The sequence below is a fragment of the Colletotrichum orchidophilum genome, assembly GCF_001831195.1.
Source record: "Colletotrichum orchidophilum strain IMI 309357 chromosome Unknown Scaffold_111.1, whole genome shotgun sequence".
Classification (NCBI taxonomy): domain Eukaryota; kingdom Fungi; phylum Ascomycota; class Sordariomycetes; order Glomerellales; family Glomerellaceae; genus Colletotrichum; species Colletotrichum orchidophilum.
In genome coordinates, this window is record NW_019173067.1 from 49,264 (window position 1) to 61,303 (window position 12,040).

The following is a 12,040-nucleotide window of genomic DNA, read 5'->3' on the forward strand; positions in this document are numbered from 1 at the left end:
GTCGTGCGTCTTGCGCCACCGAGCCGTCCGGTGGCATCATCGCCCCGGCTCCACGGTGCCGGACCCACGCCGAGTATCGGGAGGGGCAATTTGGGGTAAACTTGTAAGACCATCGCGCCGAACGGGGGGTCTCCAAGGAACGTCACGGTCGTTTGACGCGAGCCCCTCCAAAAGCCCTATTGTTACCCCGCGCTCGCCGAGGTTCCGCTGGGTAGCTGCTTGTAAGGTTTTGTTTTTCTGTTGTTTGCTGTTTGTCGCAAAACCAGCAACTTCTTCTCTTTCGGATCCTTTTCAAGCGAACAACTCCCGTGCGATTCAGGACTGCAAGCATCCGAGTAGCAAGAGACCGAAGCAAACATGGCAGACACGACGGGAACCGCGAAACCAAAGAAGAGCCTCGTGCTCAATGCCTTCGTCGAGATGTGTATGTTGCTTGAGCCTCTTCACATGGGGCAAACGCCGTGTAGCTGACAGCTATCGTGCAGGCAGTGGACATCAGACCCCAGGACTCTGGAGACATCCCGAAGATGAGTCGTGGCGCTTCAACGAGATCAGCCATTGGGTTGAGTTGGCCAAGCTGCTCGAGGAGGCAAAGTTCCACGGCATCTTCATCGCTGATGTTCTTGGTGAGCTCTTTGTTCCCTCAGAAGATGGAATCATGGTAATAACTGACTGAAAAGGCGGCTACGACGTATACTCGCAGTCCCTCGACCCTGCAAAGATTTCTGGTGCTCAATGGCCCGTCAATGAGCCATTGGCTCCCGTGGCTGCCATGGCTGCGGTGACGAAGAGCATTGGTTTCGGCGTGACGGTATCGACAACATATGAGCAGCCATACCACCTGGCGAGGCGTTTGTCGACTGTTGATCACCTCACGGGCGGTCGGTAAGTTGACACGGAATCTGTTGGCGCAGCTTCGTTGCTAACATTCCCATAGTCTCGGTTGGAATGTCAGTTTTCAGGCACAAGGAATTGAACAAAGCGCATACTGACCACCATAGATCGTGACGAGCTATCTGGACTCTGCAGCAAAGAACATGGGCCTGGCACAGCAGCCTCAGGTGAGACAACAAGAAGTCATCCCGTTTCCAATGGGCGCAGCTGACAAGAATAGCACGACGACCGATACGCACAAGCTGAGGAGTACATCAAGGTGATGTACAAGCTCTTCGAGTCGTCATGGAGAGACGACGCCGTCAAGCTCGATCGCAAGTCGGGCGTCTACACCCAGCCGGACCTCGTCCGCAAAATCGACCACAACGGCCGCTTCTTCACCGTCCCCGGCCCGCACATTGTCCAGCCGAGCCCCCAACGCACGCCTCTCCTCCTCCAGGCCGGAACCTCCAAAGCGGGCAAGCAGTTCGCCGCGCAGCACGCCGAAGCCATCTTCGTATCGGCGCACGCGCCCGCCGTGTGCGCAAAGAACATTGCCGAGATCCGGGACCTCGCGCGGACGCAGTACGGCCGCGACGGCAAGGACATCAAGGTGCTTGCGCTCGTCACACCGATCCTGGGCGCCACGGAGGAGGAGGCGCAGGCCAAGCTGGCCGACTACCGGCAGTACGCCTCGCACGAGGGCGCGCTGGCGCTGTTCGGCGGCTGGACGGGCATCGACCTGAGCAAGTACGGCGACGAGGAGGAGCTGCGGCAGGTGGAGAGCAACGCTGTCAAGTCGACCGTCGAGGGGTACGCGCGGTTCTCGCCCGGCACGTCAAAGTGGACAAAGCATACTATTGCCGAGCACGTTAGCATCGGTGGCAACGGGCCCATCTTTGTTGGTACGGCTGCGCAGGTTGCTGATGGGCTGGAGACGTGGATCGAGGAGGCGGATGTTGATGGATTCAACTTTGTAAGTGCTTATGCCGTGTTGATGTTCAGCTGTAGTTGGAGAGAAAATGGGTGATGCTGACTTTTTTTTCTTTCCTACAACAGGCGTACGCCCTCTTCCCCCAGTCCTTCAAGGACATCATCGACCTTCTCCTGCCGGAACTGCGCCGTCGCGGACTCTTCTGGGACGATTATGCGGTCCCCGGTGGTACATACAGAGAAAACTTTTACCGCAAGCAGGGCCAGTCAGGACCGTTGGACGAGCATGTGGCAGCATCATACCGATGGAAGGCGGGGGTTTCCGCTGAGGAGGCCAAGATTCCCGAGTAAATTATTCGACTGTGTCGTGAGGTAGAGGTATTGTAGACTACGCTTGAACCCTCTTAAAAAAGAAAGGGAAAATGGAAAAGAGATGAAAACTTGAAGCTATTCCCAACTTTCTAGAGCATGCACCAGACAAGTCTCCTTCCTCTTTGAGTGCTGAGTATGCAGGGGGCAGTTTCTCGTTCTACTGACCTAAGGAACGTACTACCTTAAGGTAGACCCAGCCGTAAGCGGGCAGGGGTTAGGGGGCCAGATCAAGCGGGAGTGGATGGGGCCGTCGCGACCTTCGCGACGAATGAGACACAGCAGCGCGTTTTAAACCCGAGCTTCGTCCGGCCGAGCTGTGCCGAAGGTTGGGCTCGCATCTACGGAAGTTTGAAAATGTCTCCAGTTTATTTTTCTCGGGGAACGCCTTGATAGTGGGGACTGTTCACCATCTACCTTACGTAGGTACTTCAAGCTCAGGGCCATTGATTGCTACAGTGGCCACGGGAAAGCATGAGGAAATGCAAAGATTGCACATATCAACAAACAACACCAAAAATAGTGGAAAATCGCCTGACCGAACCTTTTGCCCAGATTTGCATGCAAACCAGCGGAATTCGCGTTGCTTGATTGGTCAATGGCTTCAAGGTCTCGGCTTAGACCGAAGAGAGGCATCATGTTGCGGTGCCTGAAATCGGGCCCTACCAAGACGTGGCCGCTCAGGTACATTGCAAGCCTCAAGGACAAAAAGGTTTCTCGCTCTAGCGGCCCTACGGCTGTGTCCAGGAGGGTGTTACCGACCGTTACCGAGCCGCCAGCCTCAGTGGTCCAATCATGTCGTCTTTTTTTGATGACATAATCCCTCTAGTGGGTATCTCTGCCTCTCAGAAAGCCTGGAGCTGCGTTGGAGCTCCCTGGTCTCCCAGGGTCGGCGGTGCGTCATTCTCCACCGAGGGGCTCAAGGAATCTGGCGAAGTGACCTGATCTTTTCCAATGCCTTGACCCTCTTGAACGGAGACGCGCCCAGCCGTAGCTCACCAACGCTCCTCGCGACTAAAACAGAGCCCATGGTATAAAACCTCGCCGACGCCCACTTTCTACCCCAGAGTCACCCCATCTTCCCATCTTCTCCTAGTTTGTGGTCGGCCAGGCTTCGCATCTCATCTTCTCCCCTCCTTTCCCCGGGCTCTGACCCTTTTTGAACCTCTCCACTCCTCCTCGCCGCCTCACTCTCCTTTTGCGTGATCACGTCTCGCGAGATGGCGTCTCCCATTGCTTCCGCCGCCCTGCGGGCTCGTGTCAAGCGCCCGTCGTTGCTTAAGAAGCTCACCAAGCCCCAGGATCTCCTACACCACTTCCCCAATGGCGCCTACATCGGCTGGTCCGGCTTCACCGGCGTCGGATACCCCAAGAAGATGCCCACCTTTTTGGCAGACCACGTCGAGCAGAACAGGTAAGGGACTCTAGGGTGCTGGTAGACTCGCTCCGATGTTCCTCAAGAAGCTAATCCCGAGCGTTTGTTCCAAAAGCCTCCAGGGTCAGCTCAAGTACAGTCTGTTTGTCGGTGCCTCCTCTGGCGCCGAGACCGAAAACCGCTGGGCCAGTCTCAACATGATTGAGCGTCGCAGCCCTCATCAGGTGGGAAAGGCCATTTCCAAGGGTATCAACGAGGGTAGAATCCACTTCTACGACAAGCACCTGTCACAATTCCCCGTCGATCTCGTATACGGCTTCTATACAAAGGACCGCCCGAACAAGAACCTCGATGTCGTTGTAGTCGAAGCTACCGAGATCAAGGAGGATGGCAGCATTGTCCCTGGCGCCTCCATCGGTGCCACCCCGGAGCTTGTTCAGATGGCAGACAAGATCATCATCGAGGTCAACACCTCGTTGCCCAACTTTGACGGTCTTCACGACATCACGATGACCGATTTGCCCCCGCGCCGCAAGCCCTACCTCATCATGGGCGTTGAGGACCGTATCGGAACTACCTCCATTCCCATTGACCCTGAGAAGGTCGTCGGCATCATCGAGTCCGACTATCCCGACCAAACCGGGCCCAACACGCCGGAAGATGACGGCTCCAGGGCCATCGCAAGGCACTTGATTGAGTATTTTGAGCACGAAGTCAAGCACGGGCGCCTTCCCAAGAACCTGCTACCCCTGCAGTCCGGTATCGGCAACATCGCCAATGCCGTCGTGGGAGGCCTCAAGGACAGCAACTTCTGGAACCTCAAGGTCTGGACCGAGGTCATTCAGGACACCTTCCTTGACCTTTTCGACACAGGCCACCTCGATTTTGCGACCGCCACTTCGGTCCGTTTCTCTCCCGAAGGCTTTAAGCGCTTCTACGACAACTGGGAAAACTACCATGACAAGCTTCTCCTCCGCAGCCAGCAGGTTTCCAACTCCCCCGAAATCATCCGCCGGCTGGGTGTTATCGCCATGAACACTCCCGTAGAAGTGGACATCTACGCCCACGCCAACAGCACCTGCGTTTTGGGGTCCCGCATGCTCAACGGCCTCGGCGGTAGCGCAGATTTCCTGCGCAACGCCAAGTACAGCATCGTCCACACTCCCTCCACTCGCCCATCAAAGACGGATCCTCACGGAGTGAGCTGTATCGTTCCGATGGCGTCCCACGTAGACCAGACGGAGCATGATGTTTGTGACCCCTTTGGATTTTTATTTGACGGCTGAGCGCTAACGATAGAGTAGCTTGATGTTATCGTGACCGAGCAAGGCCTTGCGGACGTCCGCGGCCTCAGCCCCCGCGAGCGCGCACGCGTAATCATCAAGAAGTGCGCTCACCCCGTGTACCAGCCTATTCTCCTGGACTACTTTGAAAAGGCCGAGTTTGAGTGCCTCCGGAAGGGTATGGGCCACGAGCCTCACCTGCTCTTCAACACCTTTGACCTCCACAAGGCCCTGGTCGAGGAAGGCAGCATGCAGAAGGTGAAGAGCTTCAAATAAACGTACGGATATTTCAGATGTTTCAGAGCCACCTAGAAAGCATTGTTCGATTCGCTACGATACAGTTTTTTTTTTTTTTTTTTTGCATTGGCGCTTTCATAGGGCGGGCCTGCAATTTCGGAGCATGCTTTGGTACATAGAATAACTGGTCCTTTTTTGTTGATAGAGAATGATACCTCGCTAAATAATTGAGCATTACACTATTTGCCAAGCATCGGCGCTAGATATGCCATGCTATCAAGGTGACGATCCTGACCCAGCCTCCGATACCACGCAGCGCCGGAGGCGGAGATTTCGCTCGGCCCCGAGACGGGGGGAAAACGTCAGCCGCCCGACGCCGATGCGAAATCCCCGATAATCTCGGCCCGCATGACCTCTCATTTCCGAGTACGCTGAACAAGCTCCTCCAGCGCATCGACCGCCTCATTCGGCCCATCGTGGCTGCCAAAATCCACGCACACCCTCTCGGCCGCTCTCCGAAACTTGTCGTCGGCGATGATTCGTTCCACCGCAGTCCGCAACGCCTTCTCGCTCGGCGTATCCGTCTTGAGATCGATCCCGGCGCCGCTCCACGCGACCCGAGAGCTCACATCGATCTTGTCCTCGGTCCGCCCCGCGCACACCATGGGCACCCCGCAGCTCAGCGCGGCCACCACGCCGTTGTAGCCCGCGTTCGTGACCATGACGCCCACGTGCGGGAGGAGCTTCGCGTGCGGGATAAAGGACGCCACGCGGGCGTTGGCGGGGAGCGTGGATGCGGGCAACGCGTTTTCGGCATCCGGGGTTGTGACGATGACGAGGAGGTCGGCGCGGTCCTTTAGCGCCGCGAGGGTGGGGCCGATGAGGTTGGCCGAATTCGTTGCGTAGGTGCCCTGCGTGACGTGGATGACCTTCTCCCGCGGGTGGGCGAGCATCTCGTCCCACCATTTGGGCGGCGGGGCGAGCGCGTCTTCGGTGAATAACGGCAGGAGCGGCCCGACGAACTTGACGCCCGGATGCAGGTTCTTGCGCGGAAATTCAAAAGACGGCGTGGTGATCATGATGTGGAGGCTATCCGACCGCGTTGAATCGTAGAACCCCGACGGCGGCAAGGCGGGCAGCCCAAGCTGTGCCCGATGGGCGTTGAGCAGGGTCGTGAGCTTCGGGTAGAGCAGCCGGTTCGCGATGGCGTGCGCGAGACCATTGATCCAGCGGCCGACAAAGGTCGTGGGCGGAAGCCACCCCGTGCCCCACGGCGGGACCTCCGGGTCGAAAGTCACGAGCGGGTTGATCCCCAGCGTCGCGTACGGCAGGCCCGTCAGGTCCCGGAGGCAGTGCGCGCCGTAGGCGCAGAGGTCCACCACGAGGATGTCCGCCTGCAACGAGGTCTCGAGGACGGCGCGGTAGGCTGCCACCTGGTCGGGTACCCTGTCGAGGAAGAGCTTCCGGAGAGTGGAGACGACGGCGGCCAGGCCCGAGGCGTCTGGGTCCGGGGCGAGGGGGGTCTCATCGTGCGCGGCGAGGGCGCGCGGGGAAGGGAGGAAGGTTGCGCCGGTCGGCGTTACCAGGTGAGCGTGGGATTCGGAAGTGAGCCAGCCTACGGTGTGGCCCCGGCGGGTGAGGGCGAGGGCGATGGGCTGCATTGGATGGATGTGGCCCGCAAAGGGCATCGTTGCGATGAGGACTTTCATCGTACCGGAGGTACCTTGAGGCACCGCAGAGAATCGAAATGAGGCTTTGGTGCTAAGGGAGCGCGAGAGCAGCAGTGGACCAGTTTTGCGAGTGAGACGAATGAAGCTTTGAGAGTGAAAAGTGAAGGCGTGAGGATCATGTCCCCGTCGCGATGCAGTATAACCCCCTACGGATGTGCCGGTCGATAGGCGTGGGACGTTACGTTAATCAAGGTTTGATGAGCGGCCGCGACGGACGGCTTTAGTCCGCCCGGTATACCGTTTCAATTACAATATCCTTTCATATCTGCTCAATTGAGTTTAAACATCGGTCTAGCTGGGATGTGTACCCGTTGTCTTTGGAGTTCCCAACATCCCAGATAACCTTAATCGCCGGGTGTAATTAAACTGTAATTCTGTACTGGGGACCCTCTTGATTTTCTAGTGTAATTTGGAATCCTTCGATAACAAGGTACTCGAACCGATATTGACTGGTTTGACCGGCATGGGGACGGCCTTTTTGGGAGAGTACCCAGAGAATCTCAAACAGAACTCGAGTCAGGAATGCGATGTGGGCTCGCGCGGACCATGGCGCACCAAAAGATTTCAACTTGGCGCAGCGCCACATTTGGCGCTGCCCAGCATACTGCCGAACAAGGCCTACCACGGAACGGCTGTCCCATGGGCTTGCTCCCTGGGGCGTGCACATAGACTAGCCCTTCTAAGATCCTCGCTTGGCAGAATCAAGCCACTTGTTTTGTACATATCTCCTTTGACAGTCTTTTCGGATTGGGTCTTGACTACCAGTGTGGTATTTGCATCCCCTCCAAGGAGGCATGGCTCATGGAGACTTTGATGCGTGCAACTATTTCTGGCAGCGCCTCGTCACAGACAGGATCGAGGCATTCTTGACTCAAAACAGCCAGATAATTGAAAGCGGGGAGTATTCGCCATTGCCCAGCCCGTCTCTGCTCTGCCGTCTTTAGACCTTGGCCACTCATACGTTCGTAGACATCAGTCCACATCATGGCAGCTCGATGTAGAGCGCGCATGTCTTCCACATGGTCGTCAGACATGGAAGGCGTGAGCTTTGCTCGCTTTGAAATCCAGCATCGGCTTGAGCTCCGCATCAGCTTCTAGTCTCATGCCATTTACCTCGGTCGATAGGTGGCTCAGATTGAGACATGGTAGTCCACATAAGCCTGCTTGGCGGTCAGGAAGGAAACATAAATCCGTAGACAAGAAGGAGACTTCCCGAACCCCTGACTCCTCCTTGTTTTTCAAGCAGATCAATAACAAAACACGACAGAACTGCCGCTTTCAATAGGAGACGTAACAAATGCCTGAATTGCAGTGAGTGAGATTGACCCTGTTTGGGAGCGAGGGTCGGTGTTGACCGGCTTTTATGAGAGTTCTGCGATGCAAAATCGCAGCCTTGTAAATCCACGCCGGAGTCTACAGCTAGTCGCCAACGTGTGCATGGAACAATGATTAATTTTTAAAAAGACGGTCGCACAGACACAGTAGACTAGATTTCGTTGAAGCTTGGTGATTAAGAAGAGAAGGGTCATACGAAGACGAACGCGTCGAGTTAGGGTAAGGTAGATAGGTGAGCGAGATAGGTGAGGCAGGTGAGGCAGGTATTACCTTATGCCCGGCCGAGGTAGTGTCGCTGGGTGTGATCCAGTCTTGGCGTTTGGCCAATAAAATAGAGAAAGAATGTCACCAAATACCCTACGTGCTTACCTAAGACAAACAGAACAGGCCACTTCTTCTCTGCCTGATCTAAGGTAAGTAAGTAGGTACCTTACCCTGTAAATCCTACTTGGCGTAGGGTACGGTAGAAAAAGTCGAGATAGTTTACAGGAACCATCTTTTTAACTATCGCGTCTTGAGTTTGCCCGGATTACAAGTTACGTTTCCACACAGCCGTAGTTGACTTTTCGGTTGCAAAAATAAATCCCATTGACCGATTGACGTTGGCTGCCTGGAACGATGTGGTGGCACAGATCCCCCAGCTAATAAGGCAGCCTGGAAGGATTCAGGACAGATCTTATCTACCGTCCACATCACCAGTCAGAGCACAAAAAGAATCCTGGCCATTTGCAAGTGATTGCATCTAATCATGCCATTGATTTCTCCATCCTTCCATCGAAAATTTGGCAAAGGACCCTTTTAACACTGGACGCGACGGGGATGATCATTCAAGCCCATCGTCAACATCATGTACTCATCTCTCCGCAACGCATTCCTCTTCTCCTTCTTCATCCTCGCGGCCACCGCATCCTTCAGCCTACCAAAGGGCTTCGCCACCAAATGCCCAACATACATCGACACCGTCGTCCCCTTGGGCCAAGACGACCGCTACGGTAGACGCGAGCCCGGAGACCCCTTCCTGGCGACCATGCGCGACGTCCACAACACCCTATCTGACTGCGACTCCATCAAAAGCCTCAAACTTCGCGTCGCAAGCATAGGGTGTTCGGAACACCCCGACCGATGGAACTTTCCGCTCGACCTTGCCTCTGGATCCAAGTACCCCTCGAAGCTGGAGTCGCTGGACCTCGAGGGGTATCATTTCGGCGACCGGCTGTGGGAGGAACTGCAGCAACCGCCCTATCGGACGAATTCTAGGTTCTGGGACACGATGGAATGGATGGGCTCCGGCAGGGCGTGGAAGTGGGCGAGGTATCTTCCGTTATCTGCAGAGCAAAAGGCCAAGACCAATCTGGAACTGTGGCTCGATGCCATGGATTTCGGGCACATCAAGGAATTTGCTTTGAGGCCTACGAGAGGCCACCATCCCGACGTCGCGCGGCTGGTCCCACACTTGACGTCGCTTCGCTCGTTGAAAGTCTACGGTGCCTGGGCGCAGGAGCTCATCGTGGGGGTCCCCGAGAACTCGCTGACGCATCTCTCCTGGATATTCAGCGGCGTGACCGGCGCGTCCGTGCTGCCGATCCTGCGACACCACGCGCAGTCGCTCAAGAGCCTCGAGTGGCGCGAGGCGGAGAGCGGAATTCGGCAGCGGAGGGTCATGACGGCGGAGGAGATTTCGGAGCTCGGGCGCATGGCGCCCAACCTGGAAAAGATCACGCTCGACATCAACCGAAACGGGACGTGGCCAATGGAGCACTTTGACGCGCTGGTGACGGAGTTTCCAAAAGTCACCAACGTGACAATCTTTTTGGAGATTGCGAGCGAGTGCCGGCGCCAGCTGGGTGTCTCCAAGGAGGGGATGGGGCCGTATGAACAGTGGAAGATGGACCAGGCGTCGCCGGACTGCAGCGGCGGAATGGGTGCCATGGAGCAGCCGCTTCTGACGCGCAGTCACGCCGCCGAGCTGTTTGAACATCTCCGGGAGAAGAAGGTGGGCGATGCGCTGCGAAAGGTGGTTTTCTATGCGGGAGACTGGGAGAGGCCGTGGGACGGGGCCTTGGCTGAGGGTGAGTGGCTCGATGGTAGAAAGGCCTTTTTCGTTTGTGAGGCTGTCGACGATGGCGAATCCAGGGATGGGCCCGGCTCCAATGTCGTGCAGTGTCTGGGGATGAACACACACGTTGCCACGAGGGGTCGTTGGTCTGGATATGACGAGGAGGATGGACCGCTTGATAATCCCGAGTGGAGGACAGACCTAGCTCAGCGAGCCATTCGGATGGAGCTCTAAGGTGGTAGAAAAATGCTCTCAAGGAGACATGTATTCAATCAAGATGGCGTTTCGGTCGATTCGGGAAAAGCCTCTTCCTCCGCGCGAGCGTCCCTGTCCATGAGCTCCCTAATCCAGCCGCCGACGCCGACAGAGACGCAAATTGCGCTCCACCGGGGCCCGTCGCCGAAGCACACGTGGTTTTGAGAAAGCCACGACACGAGCCCCTGCATCATCTCCCCATCGTTGGGCGTACCCTTTCCCTCCACGACGGCCTGGAGCCGCACAGCTTGGTCGGTGGTGATCTGGCCGAGGATATTGCCCGCGACCTCCTCTGGCGTCTTCCAAAAGCCCTTCGGCCTCCCCCCCTTTTCGTAATCCTCCCTGACGAGCTCGCCCAGTTCTACGCAGGCCTGCTCTGCAAACTGGTCCGACAGCTTGCGGAACATGTAGCCCTTGTTCTTGTAGTCCATCCGCGCCTGGGCGAGGGAGAGAAGGTACTTGCGGTCCGAGAGATGCTTGGAATGATTGAACACGCGGTCCAGCGCCCTGATCGCAGGCATGGAGGGGCGGGCGTCCCAGAGCTCGACGGCGTAGTTCATGGTGGACCAAAAGATGCAGCCGGCGAGGGTGTGCATGCCGGGTCCCAGGTACGGGACAATGTCGATGGGGGGTTCGAGGACGCGGATGAGGCGGTCTGGGTCTAGCCAGAGACCGTAGTCTAGGCGGGGACTCAGTCTGCCGCTGGGGAAATCTTTTGATGAGCCTTGGGGCTCGAGTGTTGGTCGGTTTAGTGATGGCGGTGTTGGCGTTCTGGCCAGGGTGTCCAGTAGTGGTCCTTCTTCTTCTTCTTCAACAACATCTTGGGCGCCGGCATGCTCAACGGCGTCATCTTCACTGATATCGGCAAGGCCCCGTGCATGGGAAAGAGCGGCCTTCAAATCGTCTGATAGGTGCCCTCGCCCTTTTAGTGTCCTGTTTATCTCGGCGATGGCATCCTTGAGCTTTCTGTTTTCGTCTTCAAGCCTCTGAACCTTGGAAGCGTGTCGCTTACGGTACTCGCGCTGAGCAATGACACCGCGCTCACGACGCCGGGCCTGGGATGCATTAGTGAAATCTTGGCCGGAACGGCCGGGACGGGATCTCTGCAGGTGTCATCACCTCGGCATCGGTTGGACTCATTCCTCTCTCCTTGGTAGAATCTCACGACCGTTGGTGGTAAACGATACAGCAAGTAAACCGGCTCGACATGGGCCGAGTTAACGTTATCGTTGATGAGAAATACCTGGGGTCGTCGTATCTTTGTTGAAGTCGAGGGAGGATTTATCAGCCAGACCGGATACAGTAAATTCACTGTGTGATCGACAGTGTGTCGTGTCAGCAAAGACGTGCGGGACCTCGCCCGGAAGCCGATCCATAACGTTATCGCCTGACTCGGCGCACCGCCCGGACTTGGCGCTTGTGACCGCGGGTCTCGTCAACTTTGTCCGAGTCCGACTCCAAAACGTTGTCGGTTGTACGTATCGTCTCCAGTTCGCAATCCTACTTCTTGGAGACAATCTCGCATTTAAACAATAGCTGACATAGCAAGATGATTCTCAATCAAGGCAATGTCATACAGGCAAGGAATGATGCC

At 56.5% G+C, this 12,040-nt stretch overlaps 5 protein-coding genes across 5 annotated transcripts; 3 read left to right on the plus strand and 2 right to left on the minus strand.

The window, feature by feature from the left end:
- Positions 1-357: 357 nt before the first annotated feature.
- CORC01_10853 (dibenzothiophene desulfurization enzyme A) lies at positions 358-2,157 on the plus strand (the record flags this gene model as incomplete). Its single annotated transcript, XM_022622480.1, has 7 exons — positions 358-424; positions 486-626; positions 681-885; positions 938-950; positions 1,002-1,061; positions 1,115-1,849; positions 1,933-2,157. The coding sequence occupies 7 exons, from the start codon at positions 358-360 to the stop codon at positions 2,155-2,157; spliced, it is 1,446 nt and encodes a 481-aa protein (XP_022470996.1).
- A 1,238-nt stretch (positions 2,158-3,395) lies between these two features.
- On the plus strand, positions 3,396-5,109 carry CORC01_10854 (acetyl-CoA hydrolase; the record flags this gene model as incomplete). The annotated part of the gene is made up of 3 exons (XM_022622481.1): positions 3,396-3,589; positions 3,666-4,800; positions 4,855-5,109. 3 exons carry the CDS (start codon positions 3,396-3,398, stop codon positions 5,107-5,109), a joined length of 1,584 nt encoding a protein of 527 aa, XP_022470997.1.
- A 377-nt stretch (positions 5,110-5,486) lies between these two features.
- Positions 5,487-6,758, minus strand: CORC01_10855 (PdmS protein; the record flags this gene model as incomplete). Its single annotated transcript, XM_022622482.1, has 1 exon — positions 5,487-6,758. One exon carries the CDS (start codon positions 6,756-6,758, stop codon positions 5,487-5,489), a length of 1,272 nt encoding a protein of 423 aa, XP_022470998.1.
- Positions 6,759-8,982: 2,224 nt separating this feature from the next.
- On the plus strand, positions 8,983-10,425 carry CORC01_10856 (uncharacterized protein; the record flags this gene model as incomplete). The annotated part of the gene is made up of 1 exon (XM_022622483.1): positions 8,983-10,425. One exon carries the CDS (start codon positions 8,983-8,985, stop codon positions 10,423-10,425), a length of 1,443 nt encoding a protein of 480 aa, XP_022470999.1.
- Positions 10,426-10,463: 38 nt separating this feature from the next.
- Positions 10,464-11,586, minus strand: CORC01_10857 (uncharacterized protein; the record flags this gene model as incomplete). Its single annotated transcript, XM_022622484.1, has 2 exons — positions 10,464-11,501; positions 11,566-11,586. 2 exons carry the CDS (start codon positions 11,584-11,586, stop codon positions 10,464-10,466), a joined length of 1,059 nt encoding a protein of 352 aa, XP_022471000.1.
- Between the last annotated feature and the right edge of the window lie 454 nt (positions 11,587-12,040).